Source organism: Natator depressus, chromosome 8 (genome assembly GCF_965152275.1).
Source record: "Natator depressus isolate rNatDep1 chromosome 8, rNatDep2.hap1, whole genome shotgun sequence".
Taxonomy (NCBI): Eukaryota; Metazoa; Chordata; order Testudines; family Cheloniidae; genus Natator; species Natator depressus.
In genome coordinates, this window is record NC_134241.1 from 51,216,068 (window position 1) to 51,234,823 (window position 18,756).

The following is an 18,756-nucleotide window of genomic DNA, read 5'->3' on the forward strand; positions in this document are numbered from 1 at the left end:
CTATGGAGTCACAGTCAGTGCCTCTATAATAATACTGTAAAGGTTCATGATGCCATACAATGTGTCAAACAAATAACAGATGGGCAGGCCATCATGTATGTAGAGCATGCCATGTCCGTGTAGAGGATGGGAAATTCCACAAGTTCCCCGGATGGGCCTTGTAGTGGGGGATGTCTTCCTTGAGAAATGGCCAAGGAGTTCAACCACTAAAACGTGGCTCCTGAAGGCATCATTGGAGCCGAGGGTGATCTGTGTGGAAGTCCCATACCTCTGGACTCTCTTCCAGCTCCCTGATAACATGGCTTCTGTAGGAGCTGTGTTTTGCCAAAGAATCCCCTTGCCCAGTGGCTAACCCCAGAATGCTCCCTCAGGGTGTTTTAGAGCACAGAGGAGGAAACTGCCTAACCTAGTTGGAGAAAAACTAATGTGATTGAGTAGCATTCCACCCCCTTCTTGTCCCAACCACAAATCTCATTCCTCAGAGGGACCCCCTGAGTTGTGCAAGGTCAGCAGAAGGGCAGAATCTATCTATGTAGGTTCTTATATTGCACTCATTACCATAATATCTAGGTACCTTGGACTTGGCATTCCCACCTCCTGTGCCCCCATCTCCAGATCTGCTCAGTTCTCATCAAGGAGACAGGGCGATTTGGAGAAAATCCTGGCCCCTAATCACCTACAGTCTAAAGGCACCAGTGAGTACAATACAAAGCAAGAGACAACAGAACAAGTGTGTGATGTGGGCATGGTCTTGTAGCACAAAAGCTTCTCTGTAAAGATGCATCCTCAGGATTTTTTTATTTATTTATTTTTTAAAGGAAGGAAGAATGTCAAGCAAGTTGTTGAGGAGACAAAGAAAGCAGTTGTTAGGAGACAAACTTGGGCAGAGTAAATGAAGCAGAGAGATGTAAAAGGAGATGGGGACAAAGTTATGTAGAGTCTTCAAGGTGAGGGAATGAGTAGCTTGAACTTATGTAGACTAAAGCGATTCTCTCTGTTGACTACAATAGCTATGAGAAGTCCACCATACTGCTCCACCATTCCTTGCCATAATATCTTCTGGGAAAGACTGGGGCAGTATTGCATAGAAAATATTTCTACACCATTCACGAGTGACTCCTGCTGGGAGAGCCTGGCACTGCAACAGTGTAAAGGTAGTGTGGCCTAGTGGACAGAGCACTGGGACTCAGGAGACCTAGGTTCTATTTCCAGCTCTGCCATTGGCCTGCTGGGTGATCTTGGGCAAGTCACTTTCCCATCTGTAAAATGGGGTTAATGATACTGGCCTCCTTTGTAAAGTGCTTTGAGAACTTCTGATGAAAAGTGATATATAAGAAATAGGTATTATTATTCACAGACAGTGCTCCAGAGACTGCTGCTGGATTAAGTTGGAATTTGAACATATTTTTATTGACTGGTGAACACCTATTACAAACATGAAAAATAGTATAAGTATATATCACTACTTGCAGGAGTATTATATTTATATGTTAATCTAGCATGCTCCTGAGCATTCAGAGCTGTATTTCCTGGCTGATCATTAGCTATAGAAAACATATTTTTGGAGGGCTAGATAGATAGATATCTTCTAGGGCTGTGCATTTGCTTTTCACAGGAAACCAAATACCTCTGAATATCTTAGCGTTTGTTTTTTATAGGATTTCTTTATCTCAGGAATCCATATATGGGGTTGAAAGAATAGTTCCACTAACTAGTCATTAGAATACCATAAAATCAGATAATCTATTCAAGGGCTCCCAGAGGAACTATACAGACTGCTATATACAGTAAGAGCTAAATATTTAAAAAACCCATTAAGAAAAAGATGAAATCCTGTTTCCATCCTCTTATATTTTCATAGATCTTGTTGTCTTATTCTAAAAGTTACAGTTTCAACAACTAGAATAATTAAATATTACGTTCCATATTCTTGGAGTGAGGTTAAGATGACCGAGACACTTAATAATTCTGCATGTTGTGATATTGAAAAGCTTGTTTTTCACATCTGTCAGTGCTCTCAGCAGTGATTTGGGAACAAAAGTGTTAAAGCAGGGCTGCATGCTGACAGACACGAGGATGGGAAGGGTTAAATTTGGACTGCCCCACAGCTGCAGTAGTGCTAGGGGGAAGCATTTCTGCCTGAATACTGGTCCTAAAATGAAAAAGAAGAAACAAGCGGATTGGGAAAGGGGAGACCAGCATGAAAAGAATGGTCAGGCCATGCATGCTGTAAAGGGAAGCAGAGCAAAAGAAGTGGAAAAGGCACTGTTACTAAACGAAGCAGGTGGACTGGGAGGCGAGGGCATGTTTCTTAAAAAATAAAATAAAAATAAATCTATTTTGCAGACATTTTATTTAAAACTGTTAGGATGATTCACAACCTATAGTACAAGTAACAACAAGGAAATGTGACTTTACAAAACATTTTTAAAAGTATAGTTTTCTGAAAGGAAAGAAGCTTTTGGGGGGAAGGGTAAGAACTACCTTGATTGTTGATTCTAGTGTGTAACTTTTCTATAAACAAATTTTATTAAGTCTTTCTTTGGTTGTTTCAAAATGTTACTAGTAAAATAATGCCTCACACTTTCAGTCAACATTTGTAGCCTATGCTTGAGTCTGTACATCCTTCAAAATCTTTAATGCCTTAGTCACCCAATGTGGTCTGTTCTCATGTTGTACAGTATTATGAGGCACATAACTCTGAAACTAATAAAAATGATAGTTTTGCCATTCTGCAGCACCATCCATCAAAGACTCTCAAAGCTGAAAATGGAAGTGGATCAGAACCAGCGGTAAGGGTACTAATCTTATTATATTATTAATAATAATAATGTTTATTATGGCTTCAGTCTCTGCCTCCTCCCTGCAGTTTCTTTCCTAAAGGTCGATATCATGGCTGGGGGAAGTGGAATGCCACCTGGGTCTTATTGACCCAAATGGGATGTTTTCTGCACAGTTCTGGGTCTGGAGGGCTCAGGAGGAAGGATAGGACCCATTTAACCTCCTCTGCCCTCAGTTAGCAGAATCCCTTTGATAGCTTTCTACAGTTGATCTATAAGCCAAGTAACAGCTTTGTGTGGTGAGGATAATTCATCTCCATTTTACAGGAGAGGAAACTGAGGTACAGAAAGGGTAAACGGTGGTGGAAGAACAAAGAATAGAATCCAGCTGTCCTGTTTCTGTCTGTTGTTTAACTGCAGGACCATGCACTCCCTTTTATAACATAAACATCCTCACCCCCAACTCCACACCTTCACCCACACAATAACATTATTAATGCTGCAAAGTCAGGGACTCAGATGTTAGGAAATGCCAAAATTAAAGTTGCCTGTGCATATGCATTATAATGCAGTTATTACAGGATCACATACTGTTTTTTTCTATATGACCCTGGCCTCATTCAGGGCACAGGATGGATGGTGCTCACTAAAAGAGCAACTATTCAATATTTTGCTTTCTCCTGGTTGTTGAATGGGTGGCTCCAGGCCTTATTTACTACACACTATTCAAACCCTGCTCAGAAGACAGAATTATTAATTTCTATGGGCTTTCTATGTTGCTCATTATTTCTGGCATTTCTTAACTTGGGTGGTTGACTTTGCATCCTTAATGATCTTTTAACATCTTTGTGTGTGTAATTTCTTAGGTTTTTAAAAAAACAAACTGAAAAAAACAAATTCCATCATGTGGCCTCATATTGACACCTACATGGATAATCAGCAGGATTGGAACCTTTAGATCACCAGTTACCTATGACATGAGTTAACAGAGTAACTGGTAACAGTAATAGGTTGTCATCCTCATCCTCTGTGGGGACCAGCACTAGAGGGAGATGAGATGCACAGCCAGATGGTTTCACAGTTATTTGCTGACAGCAGAGGAATAAGGCTCAGGAATCTTGGGTTCTATTCCAGGCTTTGGAGGGGAGTGTGCTCCAGTAGGCACAAACTCTTCTGCCTATTTCCCCCCGCCTGTCCCTTCCAACTTTTCCCTGTCCTAGTCCAATCTCTTCCCCACCACTTGCTCCTCAACTCAATTCCATTCTCCGTACATAGTCAGTGGGTCTCCTTTCCTCTGCCTTCTCATCCCTATCTGTCTCCCGGCCCAGCACATCCTAGTGTCACCCCTTTTACTCTGTCTCAATCTTCCTCCTTCCTCGTCTCCAGTCTCCTTGCCCAGCCATTATTACAAACAAGCCTCTGAGTGCGACCCCCCCCTTTATACATTAAAAACACTTTTTTATATATTTAACACTATGATAAATGCTGGAGGTGGGGGGGAGGGATAGCTCAGTGGTTTGAGCATTGGCCTGCTAAACCCAGGCTTGTGAGTTCAATCCTTGAGGGGGCCATTTGGGGCAAAAATTGGGGATTGGTCCTGCTTTGAGCAGTGGGTTGGACTAGAGAACCTCCTGAGGTCCCTTCCAACCCTGATATTTTATGATTCAATGGGGGGTTGGGGTGGAGGTTGACACCTCATGACCCCCTGAGGGCTTCCGACCCCCGGTTTGAGAACCCTGGCCCTAATCTGTCGGGAAGGGCCCTAGATGCTTTTTGCTACCCCTCCCCGGCAGCAGGCATTAGCCGACCCACCAATTTGGGCAGCGCCCCTGAGTGGCTGCCAGCTGGTCCCAGGTCTCACTCAGGGAAGGGTTAATTGGGTGGGGCTTACACAGACGCTCTGGCTGGGGTGGAGGGAGTTAAATTAGGCACGATCCTATTGGCTGTCAGGGAAAAATTGTGGGCGGGGGTGGAAGTCAAGGAGCCGGTCCCATTGGCTGGCGTGTTAAAAGAGCTGCCCTATTCGGGAGCCCCTCCGGGCCTTTCGGTGAGGGAGCGGGGAAAGGTGCGGCCTCATTGGTCGGTGGCGGCGGATGAGGCGGCTCCATTGGTTGCGGCGCCGGGCGCCACCATGTTGCACAGCTCGTGGCGCTGTTGGCATTGGCAGCGCCGGCCGGGGATGGCGCGCGGGCGCCGGCCGGGGTGAGTGCGGGGCGCGGGTGGAGCCTTCCGGGGAGCGGCGCGCTGGCCTCTCGCTGGCGGCCCCGGGGCAGGTGAGTGGGGTCGGGAGCGTCAGGCCCGCCGCGCTCGACCCCTTTGGCCTGGGGGCCTCCGCTGCGCTGGGCAGAGCTGCCTGCGTGGCTCGGCGGGGACGGGCCCCCTGCATACGGGGAGGGGGCGCCCGGGTCCCGCAGCAGCGACCCCCCCGTGCGGTGCCGGGGCGCCTGTGGGGGCGGATAGCGAGCCCCGGGGGGCATCGGGGTCTCTTCTGCAGGAATCCCCGCTTCGCGGGGGCCGTGTGGGGTCCCGTCTGTAGCCACCCTGGTCTGTTGGGCGATAGGGAGAGTGGCCCCCCCCTCTGAGGGGATCAGTCACCCACCAGAGGTGGGTCTGCAAGGGTGGAAGTAAGTTGCATTGGAAACCTTGAGAGGCGTTACAGTAGCTGCCTGTGGTAGAGACGGGTCTTTAATGCAGCTTTCCCTGCGTTGGTTGTGAGCCTTTCCCAAGCATAGCTGATCATTCAGATAAGAAGATCTTGCTCTTGTGAGAAGTCCCCCAAGAATTCTCCTCCACTTGACTTTGAAAGGTGTCTGAATAATATTTCGGGCTTCTGTGATCCTTTTCGTTTTTGCATTTCAAAGCACTTTACAGGCGACAATTAAAGCTATACTCGCATGTCCTAGCAATTAGAAAAATATTACCCCCTTTTGTAGATGGGGAAACTGAGGCACATAATGGCTTAATGGCTTGTCCAAGGTCACGCCGACAGTCAGCGGCAGCCACAAATGGAAAGCAGGAGTCCTGACTCAAAGTTCTTTGCTTTAACCATTAGACAGTACACTATAATTGTTGGTTTCAGAGTAGGAGCTGTGTTAGTCTGTATCTGCAAAAAGAAAAGGAGTACCTGTGGCACCTTAGAGACTAACAATTTTATTTGAGAATAAGTTTTCGAGAGCTACAGCTCACTTCATCGGATGCATGCAGTGGAAAATATAGCGGGGAGATTTTGTATACACAGAGAACATGAAACAATGGGTGTTACCGTACACACTGTAGCAAGAGTGATCAGGTAAGGTGAGCTATTACCAGCAGGACAGAAAAAAAACCTTTTGTAGTGATAATCAAGGTGGGTCATTTCCAGCAGTTGACAAGAACTTGTGAGGAACAGTGGGCGGGGGAATAAACATGAGGAAATAGTTTTACTTTGTGTAATGACACATCCACTCCCAGTCTTTATTCAAGCCTAATGTAATGGTGTCCAGTTTGAAAATTAATTCCAATTCAGCAGTCTCTCGCTGGAGTCTGTTTCTGAAGTTTTTTTTGTTGAAGAATTGCAACTTTTAGGTCTGTAATCGAGTGACCAGAGAGATTGAAGTGTTCTCCAACTGGTTTTTGAATGTTATAATTCTAGACGTCTGATTTGTGTCCATTTATTCTTTTATCTAGAGACTGTCCAGTTTGGCTAATGTACATGGTAGAGGGGCATTGCTGGCACATGATGGCATAGATCACATTGGTAGATGTGCAGGTGAATGAACCTCTGATGGTGTGGCTGATGTGATTAGGCCCTATGGTGGTGTCCCCGAATAGATATGTGGACACAGTTGGCAATGGGCTTTGTTGCAAGGATAGGTTCCTGGGTTAGTGGTTCTGTTGTGTGGTGGCTGATGAGTATTTGCTTCAGGTTGTGGGGCTGTCTGTAAGCAAGGACTGGCCTGTCTCCCAAGATCTGTGAGAGTGATGGGTCGTCCTTCAGGATAGGTTGTAGATCCTTGATGATGCATTGGAGAGGTTTTAGTTGGGGGCTGAAGGTGACGGGTAGTGGCGTTCTGTTATTTTCTTTGTTGGGCCTGTCCTGTAGTAGGTAACTTCTGGGTACTCTTCTGGCTCTGTCAGTCTGTTTCTTCACTTCAGCAGGTGGGTATTGTAGTTGTAAGAATGCCCGATAGAGATCTTGTAGGTGTTTGTCTCTGTCTGAGAGGTTGGAGCAAATGCGGTTGTATCGTAGAGCTTGGCTATAGACAATGGATCGTGTGGTGTGGTCTGGATGAAAGCTGGAGGCATGTAGGTAGGCATAGCGGTCGGTAGGTTTCCGGTAGAGGGTGGTGTTTATGTGACCATCACTTATTAGCACTGTAGTGTCCAGGAAGTGGATCTCTTGTGTGGACTGGTCCAGGCTGAGGTTGATGGTGGGATGGAAATTGCTGAAATCATGGTGGAATTCCTCAAGGGCTTCTTTTCCATGGGTCCAGATGATGATGATGATGTCATGAATGTAGTGCAAGTAGAGTAGGGCATTAGGGGACGAGAGCTGAGGTAGCGTTGTTCTAAGTCAGCCATAAAAATGTTGGCATACTGTGGGGCCATGTGGGTACCCATAGCAGTGCTGCTGATTTGAAGGTGTACGTTGTCCCCAAATGTGAAATAGTTATGGGCTGAAGGGTACTGGACAAAGGTCCCCCCCCAGCTCTCTAATCTTCAGTAAAAAGGGATTGTTTGAGTGCTGTCTTGTACTCCAGCCATTTCTGACACAGGTCTCAAACTCTAATACACTACAGTGAAGGTTAGTGTTGTTATACTGTCATTAGACCTCATAGCCTACCTAGCAGTACCGTAAAACCTGCACAGTGAGACCCCTCCAACAACAAAATTTTTAATGAATCTGTAAACTCAGGGGTTGTACCGTATGATTGCAGAATTGCTAACATAGTTCCTGTTTTTAAGAAAGGGAAAAAAAGTGATCCGGGTAACTACAGGCCTGTTAGTTTGACTTCTGTAGCGTGCAAGGTCTTGGAAAAAATTTTGAAGGAGAAAGTAGTTAAGGACATTGAAGTCAATGGTAAATGGGACAAAATACCATATGGTTTTACAAAAGGTAGATCATGCCAAACCAACCTGATCTCCTTCTTTGAGAAAGTAACAGATTTTTTAGACAAAGGAAACGCAGTGGATCTAATTTACCTAGATTTCAGTAAGGAGTTTGATACCGTGCCACATGGGGAATTATTAGTTAAATTGGAAAAGATGGGGATCAATATGAAAACTGAAAGGTGGATAAGGAATTGGTTAAAGGGGAGACTACAACGGGTCCTACTGAAAGGTGAACTGTCAGGCTGGAGGGAGGTTACTAGTGGAGTTCCTCAAGGATCGGTTTTGGGACCAGTCTTATTTAATCTTTTTATTCCTGACCTCAGCACAAAAAGTGGGAGTGTGCTAATAAAGTTTGCGGATGACACAAAGCTGGGAGGTATTGCCAATTTAGAGAAGGACAGGGATATCCTACAAGAGGATCTGGACGACCTTGTAAACTGGAGTAATAGTAATAGGATGAAATTTAATAGTGAGAAGTGTAAGGTTATACATTTAGGGATTAATAACAAGAATTTTAGTTATAAGCTGGGGACACATCAATTAGATGTAACGGAGGAGGAGAAGGACTTTGGAGTATTGGTTGAGCATAGGATGACTATGAGCCACCAATGTGATGTGGCCGTGAAAAAAGCTAATGCGGTCTTGGGATGCATCAGGCGAGGTATTTCCAGTAGAGATAAGGAGGTTTTAGTACCGTTATACAAGGCAGTGGTGAGATCTCACGTGGAATACTGTGTGCAGTTCTGGTCTCCCATGTTTAAGAAGGATGAATTCAAACTGGAACAGGTACCGAGAAGGGCTACTAGGATGATCCGAAGAATGGAAAACCTGTCTTATGAAAGGAGACTCAAGGAGCTTGGCTTGTTTAGCCTAACTAAAAGAAGGTTGAAGGGAGATATGATTGCTCTCTATAAATATATCAGAGGGATAAATACCGGAGAGGGAGAGGAATTATTTAAGCTCAGTACCAGGGTGGACACAAGAACAAATGGATATAAACTGGTCATCGGGAAGTTTAGACTTGAAATTAGATGAAGGTTTCTAACCATCAGAGGAGTGAAGTTTTGGAATAGCCTTCCAAGGGAAGCAGTCAGGGCAAAAGATCTATCTGGCTTTAAGATTAAACTCGATAAGTTTATGGAGGAGATGGTATGATGGGATAACATGGTTTTGGTAATTAAATATTCATGGTAAATAGGCCCAATGGCCTGTGATGGGATATTAGATGGGGTGGAATCTGAGTTGCCCAGGAAAGAATTTTCTGTAGTATCTGGCTGATGAATCTTGCCCAAATGCTCAGGGTTTAGCTGATTGCCATATTTGGGGTCGGGAAGGAATTTTCCTCCAGGGCAGATTGGAAGAGGCCCTGGAGGTTTTTCGCCTTCCTCTGTAGCATGGGGCACGGGTCACTTGCTGGAGGAGTCTCTGCTCCTTGAAGTCTTTAAACCACGATTTGAGGACTTCAATAGCTCAGACATAGGTGAGAGGTTTTTCGCAGGAGTGGGTGGGTGAGGTTCTGTGGCCTGCGTTGTGTAGGAGGTCGGACTAGATGATCAAATGGTCCCTTCTGGCTTTGGTATCTATGAACAGGAAGACTGCCTTAAGTGATCGCTTTACTTAAAACTATCTCTAAGCATTCAGTGCCGTTCAGTCTGTATTTGGCTGACTTTTCCAGTCTTATGGGTGATCACTCAAGACCTTTTGCTGTGTATCTTACAACAAAAGCAAATAATTTTCTGATGTTTTACCTTATTTCAATTCTACAGGGCCTTTGCAGTTAGATCTAAAATAAACCCCTCAAAACAAACAGACAAAAACCTCCCCACCATATGTAATTGGAAAATTTTGCCTTTTCAGTAAGTTGGTTCCACTTCGAACAGCCATTATGGTTATGGGAAAGCTTGGAGGTAAAACCTGTGATTCAGCAAATGACATTGTCAAAAGTGAAAAAAATGAAGCAAGTTTTACCATTGAGCATATGTGTTAATATGGCTGTCATAAGAAGCAAGGACTCAGGCTCCTGTTAGAGGAGAAAAAAAAATAAAATGAAAATGTGAACCTGGCTCAACATTGCAGGCCAGACCCTTGGCTGGTACAAGTCAGTGAGAAAACAAGATTTATTTCCACTTGCAAACCAAAGTCCCAGGAGAGCCAGATAGATTTTGTACTGTCTTGCACGTTGTCAACAAAATTGGCAGCTAAGATCTGATCCCAGAATCTATGCTTCTGGTTCTGTAGAGGTGCTAACTACTTTCAGCTTCTGTTGAGGCCAGCAGAGATAGGGTGGGCTCATCACCTGGCAGGATTGGGCCTATTATTATTTAAGATTGCAGATAGATTTTCAGATCTCAGTTTGAGTTTTTAGTGCATCTTTTTATTTGTCAGCTGAATAAACTTGTTAGCATCATTGACACCAAACCTAGAAGGAAATACATGTCTTTTTTTATCAGTTTAAGACCTTTTCTACACTAGACTCCTTAAATTACCCCTTTGCTTATAGCTCCACCAGTAGTAGCAGTAGCGGGAGTTTTGGTGTTTTTAAAAGAATGCTGCTGGTTACTGACATTTTTATCTTCATGTCCGGTTTCCATGCCATAGTGTTAAAATGCTGGTGACCAACCAGTACCTTGTCTCTCCTCAACCTCTCACTGCTGCTGCCACTGGTGGAGGTGCAATGGAAGGTGTTTCTTAAGGAAAAAATTCTAGGATAGGCCCAGCCTCAGAGAACTGCCTGCAGGGCTATACGGTGGAGGTTGATACAGACTGAGGGAGCAGGGAGACACCGCAACAGACCAGTAAATTCACAGGAAGCCTTAAGCACTAGATCACAAGGGTAGTACAGAACAATCACCAAGTAATGAAAGAGAGGTGGTAAGAGTGTCTGCGAATTCTAATATAATGTTTTTGGGAGTATGTGAATAAAACAATTCTATGCTGACAAGATCTATGTAGGGGAAGAGAGGGTAAGCTACCAAGGAATCTGCCAGAATGGAATGGGGGGATGCCAGTAGAAATTGGTCTCTCAAGGCTGAAATAAATTGCACTGGAAACTTTGTTCAGCAAATTTCCCCATATTTACTATGATGAACCTTACAGTCCTGTTCATAGGATATTCTTACACAAGAAACTATGAGTATTTAGTAGTGTTGTAGTATTTCGGATGGCTGGAAGCATAACTGGGTTTGAAAAGGAACTGGATACATTCATAGAGGTTAGGTCCACCGATGGCTGTTAGCCAAGATGGTCAGGGACACAGCCCCATGCTCAGGATATTGTGGCTGATGTGATTAGGCCCTATGATGGTGTCCCCTGAATAGGGCCTAATCACATCAGCCACACTATCAGAGGCTTGTTCACCTGCACATCTACCAATATGATATATGCCATCATGTGCCAGCAATGCCCCTCTGCCATGTACATTGATCAAACTGGACAGTCTCTACGTAAAAGAATAAATGGACACAAATCAGACATCAAGAATTATCACATTCAAAAACCAGTTGGAGAACACTTCAAGTTCTCTGGTCACTTGATTACAGACCTAACAGTTGCAATTCCTCAACGAAAAAACTTCAAAAACAGATTCCATCGAGAGACTGCTGAATTGGAATTAATTTGCAAACTGGATACAATTGACTTAGGCTTGAATAGAGACTGGGAGTGGATGTGTCATTACACAAAGTAAAACTATTTCCCCATGTTTTCCACCCCCCACCCCTCACTGTTCCTCACACATTCTTGTCAACTGCTGGAAATGGCCCACCTTGATTATCACTACAAAAGGTCGTTCTCTATGTATTTAAATCTCCCCTCTGTATTTTTCACTGCATGCATCCTATGAAGTGAGGTGTAGCTCACGAAAGCTTATTCTCAAATAAATGTGTTAGTCTCTAAGGTGCCACAAGTACTCCTTTTCTTTTTGCGAATACCGACTAACACGGCTGCTACTCTGAAACATGGTCTGAATGAGTATGACAGCTCTTATGTTTTTCAGAGGAGACAAAAGTCCATTTAAGCATGCACTTGAGTACATTCAGAAAGTTGTAAGATGCATTTATTCCCAGGCTTATTTCATGTCACTGAGCTATGAAATTCTGGGTCCAGATCTGACTAAGGAGGCCTCTCTTGTTCTGTCTTAATGTTCCTCTTATCTGAAAATCTTAATGACCAAGTGGAAGTCTTGTAAATTGTGTCCAGACAATATTGTGACAGGCACCTTAATAGATAATTTTGATTCTGTCCCTGTAATGGCATTGCCCTCCAAATACAGTTATTTTCTAATTTCTCAGGTGCCAGAGTATATACCCTTTTGCTTTTGTGCTATGCCTGCTGTTTGTTTTTGCTTTTGGAAAGTGGTGCTGGGTTTGCTTAGAGGTGGTTGGTTGGCTGTTGCAGGACCTCAAGTCTTAAGAATATAAATGGATTCCATTTTCTCCACAAGTAGTAGAGAGCTGATTATGGTGTGTTGCCACCACTGAGAGTGCCAGTTTGGGGAAGGGAATGGTTTAGCTGCTGTTTGGCTATAGCATGAGTAACCTTCCAGACTGGCAGGAAAGTATTGTGATATGTTTTTATTTAATAAGTGGGTGGGAATGCTTTAGTTGAGATGTTTGTGTGCATAATGAATTTGCTTTGGTGTTTTAAAAGTGCTGTAATGTGGGCATGGGGCAGGAAGGCTTGGTGTTTGCAAATAATACAGAACTGTCTAGAATTAGAGTTGAAATCCATAAGGAATTATCTGTGGGAACTTAGTGAAAAGCAACAACAGCAATATTAAAAACCTGGCATTGTTTTTATTTTCAAATGTTGATTTGTTTTTTCTGGGACATGACGATGTGGTAACATGGGAGAAGGGTGATTCTTTTCTTCTTGGGGTGTGTACATGGAGTTTACTTAGGAAATAAAACTCTTGGACTGTGCCTTTTGTTTAATCAGCAAGGTTGCTGGAGAATCCTTGAGGGGTCCATTTAGGGATCTGGGGCAAAAATTGGGAATTGGTCCTGCTTTGAGCAGGGGATTGGACTAGATGACCTCCTGAGATCCCTTCCAACCCTGATATTCTATGATTCTATGATAAGAACATTGAGTGAAAGGACTTTCTCAGGCCTTGTCTACACTAAGGATTTTGTCGACAAAAGTTATACCAATGATTAAAACCCGGTATAATTACATTGCTTGTACATGTTTTCACAACGCTCCTTCTTTCAGCAGAGCGCGTCCACAGTTGGTACTCTAGCATCGACAGAGAGAGCAGTGCACTGTGCAACTCACCACCTTCTGCAGCTAGGTGGTGTGGGAAGGCGGAATGGGTCGCAGTGTATCATGGTAGGGGCTCAACATCCCATGATCCATTTTTCCATGGGCTTCCGACTGCGTTTCGAGGCATTTTTCAACGATCCCTGTTTACTGTGCACCCGCCATCTCTCTGAAAGGATGGATCCTGCACTGCTCTCTACTGTTGTCACTGTTATGAACACGTTATGGCTCGTCATACAGTATATCATGAACACCCAATCTGAACATGAATCAGAGGTGCCTAACCTGCTATGAGCCCTGGAAAGAAACAACACCAGATTACTTTTGACATTCACGGAGCAGCTGGATGCGGAGGATCGTCGCTTTTGGGCTCGGGAAACAAACACTGAATGGTGGGATTGCATCATTATGCAGGTCTGAGTTGACAAGCAGTGGCTGTAGAATTTTCAGATATGAAAGCCACCTTCCTGGAACCGTGTGCAGAGCTCACCTCAACACTGCAGCGCAAGGACACCAAAATGAGAGCTACCTTCTCAGTGGAGAAGCGTGTGGCAATTGCTGTGTGCAAGCTGGCTACTCCAGACTGCCAGTGGTCGATTGCAGAGCAGTTTGGAGTCAGGAGGTCCATCTTTGGGCCTGTGTTAATGCAAGCGTGCAGGGCCATTAATCGCATTCTGCTACAAAGGACTGTGACTCTTGGCAATGTGCATGAAATAGTGGATGGCTTTGCAGCAATGGGATTCCCTAACTGTGGCAGGGCGGTAGATGGCATGCATATCCTGATTTTGGCCTTGGACCATCTTGTGACAGAGTACATCAGTAGAAAGGGGTGCTTCTCTATGGTATTGCAGGCACTTGTGGATCTCTGTGGCCGTTTCACTATCAACACGGGGTGGTCCGGGAAGGTGCATGACGCATGCATCTTCAGAAATGCTGGACTTTACAGAAAGCTGCAAACAGGGACTTTCTTTCCAGACCAGAAGATTCAAATTGGGGATGTTGAAATGCCCATAGTGATCCTGGGAGACCCAGTGTACCCCTTACTCCCGTGGCTCATGAAGCCTTACATGGGAAACCTGGACAGCCGCAAGGAACGCTTCAACGACAGGCTGAGCAGGTGCAGAATGATGGTAGAATGTGCCTTTGGCAGATTAAAGCACACTGGGGCTGTCATTATGGCAGGTTGGACCTAAATGAGGAAAATATTCCCATGGTCATAGCAGCCTGCTGTGCGCGCCGTAATATTTGTGACGCTAAGGGTTAAAAGTTTCCCCTGGGGTTGAGCGCCTGGTGGCTGATTTTGAGCAGCTAGATACTATGGCTATTAGAGGAGTACAGTGGGGGGCAGTTCAAATCAGGGAGGCTTTGAGGCACCATTTTGACAATGAGATCCAGTAATGTGTCATTACAGCACTCTGCCATGCTTTGTTGCTGCTTTTCATTAAAATTTTGTAGATTCCTGACCGTGATTTGTTCTCAGCAAATGATCGAATTGCCACTGAGTATTAATTCCAGCAGCAACCACCATGTGTAGGAGACAAAGAATAGTTATCTTTCACAGAGTATGTTTTTATTAAATACCAATTAACAACACACACACAAGGCTTGGTGGGAAGGGAGATAACAATGAAGGGCAGTGTAGGTGCCTGTATAAGTGGTCTGTTTTTCAGAAGTGTACAACACCAACAGCTCCCTTGGAAATCAAAGGAATCTGTGGTTGCTCAGCATTTCTAAGAATCAGGCCATTTATATATAGGTACCTAAATTTTAGGTACTCAGTGTGAGACTTTTTCACTTAGTGCTTTAATCTGTCCAGTATTGGGATAAATAAAGCGTAAATAAGTGTTTCCATTGTAGATAGTAGTGGTTCTGAAGTGGGCTATATGATTCAGTGTTAACTCTCATAAACCTCTGAGATATTTTAAAAAAGGAAACGAAAGCAAGTTCCTATACTAGTTACATTTAAAATAATGAAGTGAAATAAATAAAGTGAATGAATGAAGAAATAAATAAAGTAAAGATATAGTGAGTTGAAGATAAAATTCTGTTCATGTTAATCTGCTTGGTCTTTTTGTTAAGATCAAGATGAGTGTTTAATGCAGGGGTTCTCAAACTGGGGGTCGGGACCCCTCTGGGGGTAGTGAGGTTATTACATGGGGGGTCGCAAGCTGTCAACCTTCCCTCCAAACTCCGCTTTGCCTCGAGCATTTATAATGGTGTTAAATATACAAAAGTGTGGTTTTTAATTTATAAGGGGGGGGGGTCGCACTTAGAGGCTTGCTATGGGTCACCAGTACAAAAGCTTGAGAACCTCTCGTTTAATGTCTTGGGGGGGCTGTCTTACACTGCAATGTTAGATTGAGCTCCTAACCCAACTCCCATCCACATACACACATCTCTAGCTCAAGTTAAGTGGTGCTTTAAGTTTGAGCTAGTTAACCATAAGTCGAGGGGTGATTGGAGCTCAAATGCTGCTAAAGCTCTAGGACAGGGGTTCTCAAACTGGGGGTTGGGACCCCTCAGGGGTTGCGAGGTTATTACATGCGGGGGAGGGGGTTGCAAGCTGTCAGCCTCCATCCCAAACCCCGCTTTGCCTCCAGCATTTATAATGGTGTTAAATATATTAAAAAGTGTTTTTAATATGTAAGGGGGGGGTCACACTCAGAGGCTTGCTGTGTGAAAGGGGTCACCAGGACAAAAGTCTGAGAACCCCTGCTCTAGGAAGTAATGCACTGGTGATATAACACTGATTATAACTCAGCAGCTGTTAATCTAATCATTCTGTGTAGTTTGAGTGGTGTTTTGCAGTGTGGTTACTCAAACTAGCTTGCGTGGAGTAACTCAAGTGTACTAATTTGAGCTAACTGTTGCAGTGAAGATAAGTCCTGTATCCTGCACTTGCAGGAGTATGGCCTTTTTGGTCAGGTGAAGGTTTGCCATCAGTACTGCTGATTCCCATTGCCAACCTGCATACCACAAACATTCTGTTCTGAGAAATTCTGCCCTTCCTAGATAGAACTGAAGGAGGAATTTTAGCTTATGTGAATTTCCTGGCTCATTTCCGATCAGTACCAGTAGAGGTTCTTTTTATAACTGGCAGATCAGATAAGTATTCTATAGATAAGGTGTCTGTAGTGCTAGATTGAAACAGCTCAGGCATTTGGCCTCCTTTTTAATTCTTCCTTTTCCCTTCATGTAATTTGGTGTGTTGAGTGACTAATCACATTAAATAAGTTATTCACACGTCAGCTGCATGCAAGTTGCCTTTACAATGACATTGTTTACATACTAATATCTGCAAACTGGGGCTATCAAGAGTGTTTGAAACGCAAGATGTGTGACCAGAAATGAGCAATCTGAACTGAGCTGTCACCTCACAAATGAAACAAACTGAAAATGATGGGGCTAAAGTTACTATATTTTATGCTGCACATTTAAAACTGTTAGCCAGTTGCACAAGGAGTCAGTTTCAAAATATGGAGATCTGTTGATGGGTGTGGAACTGCTTGTCCCTGCCTGTAACTTTGTAATTTGATTTAAAAGTGGGTCAGCAGGCTGTCCCCCATCTTATTGTTTTAGTCTAACATTAAGATTTTATGCAGGAGTGCTGATACTGTGCCTCCCTGAGGACAGCAGTGGTGACTTGCAAAGAGCCCAAGGATATCTATCTCATTAAAACAAAGTAGATTTGCAGCTACATTCATCTGTTCAGTGCAGGGTATATATATCAGGTCACATACTGATCTTCATATGCAGTGTAGTCCATCTTGATCTGAGCAAGCAGGCCACAACTTTCATGCTGAAGATGAGGGTGGCTGTGATCTGCATTTGGCCAGTGGGATGCGCTTTGGCTATCCTTGTGTTGTAGATGGTAAAACTGATGGTAAAATAACTTAGCAAGTGCACTTGTATTACTTATTTCTTGAATAAGTAACTCATCCATTTATTGCTCATCCCAGTGAGCATCTACAGCTTAGGGTGCAGTTTGTGGCCATTTTGGAAAAAAATAGTTTACGTTCCTATGTGCAATCTCTACCAGCTCCCTGAGTGTCCCACAGTGATGGTGATGTCGTGTCAGTTTTCATTTGCTTTCTGGTTATGTTTAATTAATAATTTAGGAATATTCTTTTCTTGACTTAATTTAACTAGATTTGATTAACTGCTCATCAGATGGGCCTTAATTGATAATGATTTATCAGAAGAGACTTATTGAACAGGGAGATGTCTTGCATCTGTCTTAAATATGAAGACACAGATGTGCTACAGCATAGTTGCTTGGGCTGAAGTTTCAGAACAGGGTGTGTTTTTTTTTTTTTTTTTTTTTTACTTCCTTTGTGTCTGTGATGCTGTTGATTGTCTATTGTTTGTCTCTCCTCTATTTGCTTGCTCTGGAGATGTTTTTGGCTATCACTTTTGCAACCTGCTGTGAAGGATGGATTTAATACGCTGGAATTGATGTCACACTTCTGATTTTCTTGGGGGCAGTGCAGAGAACTTGGGGATATTATAAGGACCCCATTTTTTTTTTAAACAAGACTTTTCTGCTTTTAAATGTGATGCCATCAACTTAAATAAAAATTCCTTCAAAATGTTTTGCCTACTGTAGTTACAACCAATTTCAGTTGTTACAAATGCAATAATTAGATAATGTTTCCTATATTTGGCAGCCCTTTATGTATATCGTTTGTTTAACTATATCAGTCCATTTCCCTTGTTTGTGTGGGGTATTCACACAGCAACAGGGGAGAGTATTTACAGAAGAGGAAAATGGGATTGAGAAACCACAAAAATTAGCAGGAAAATTTGGGGCTGGGGTGCAAATGCAGAACTCTTTAACATGCTTAGCAAAAATGACTAGATTTTGAGTTGATGGTACCGGAGGATAGGTACCTGTGAAACTTAAATATATATATATTATTATTATTATTTATTATTTTTTTGGTTAATTTGTAGGGGTACCAGAAGATACTTCAGTGATGATAGACCCACAAGAGTGAAAATTATGAATGAAATGCATTAACATCCCCCTTTGACCCTGATCTCTAATAGACTTCTTGTAGCCCTTGGAAGAGAGGGTCAGGGGAGAAGGGTTGAAGGTCACCATGAAGCTAAAGCAGCGAGTGGTACTGCTGGCCATCCTCCTTGTCATCTTCATTTTCACAAAAGTTTTCCTCATTGACAACTTGGACACTTCAGCTGCCAACCGGGAGGACCAGCGGGCCTTTCACCGCATGATGGCAAGCTTGCATGTGGAGCTAGACCCCCGACTTGATCATACGCTGCAGTCCCCCTGGGAGATTGCCGCCCAGTGGGTGGTACCACGGGAAGTGTATCCCGAGGAGACACCAGAGCTAGGGGCTGTTATGCATGCCATGGCTACCAAGAAAATTATAAAAGCTGATGTGGGCTACAAAGGGACCCAGCTGAAAGCTTTGCTGATACTTGAAGGGGGACAGAAAGTGGTCTTCAAACCTAAGAGGTAAATATATCCATCAGTGACTGGATAAAACACCCTATTTAGGTTTTTTCCTCCCTGTTGATTCTTTAATTTATGAACTGATATATGTCCATATTGCATATGATGCAGTCTAGTATTCAGAAGGTGGAATCGAGCCATGCTGGCGATTTG

General features: G+C 43.6%; 1 protein-coding gene across 1 annotated transcript in view; it reads left to right on the forward strand.

Moving 5' to 3' along the window:
• The first annotated feature begins 4,895 nt into the window (after positions 1-4,895).
• FAM20B (FAM20B glycosaminoglycan xylosylkinase) overlaps positions 4,896-18,756 on the forward strand; it is a 49,404-nt gene continuing 35,543 nt past the window's right edge. Inside the window, exons 1-2 of the mRNA XM_074961033.1 lie at positions 4,896-4,982; positions 18,081-18,606. Of these exons, the coding sequence (XP_074817134.1) occupies positions 18,230-18,606 (377 nt within the window). The 5' untranslated portion in view covers positions 4,896-4,982; positions 18,081-18,229. The remainder of the gene's footprint in view (positions 4,983-18,080; positions 18,607-18,756) is intronic.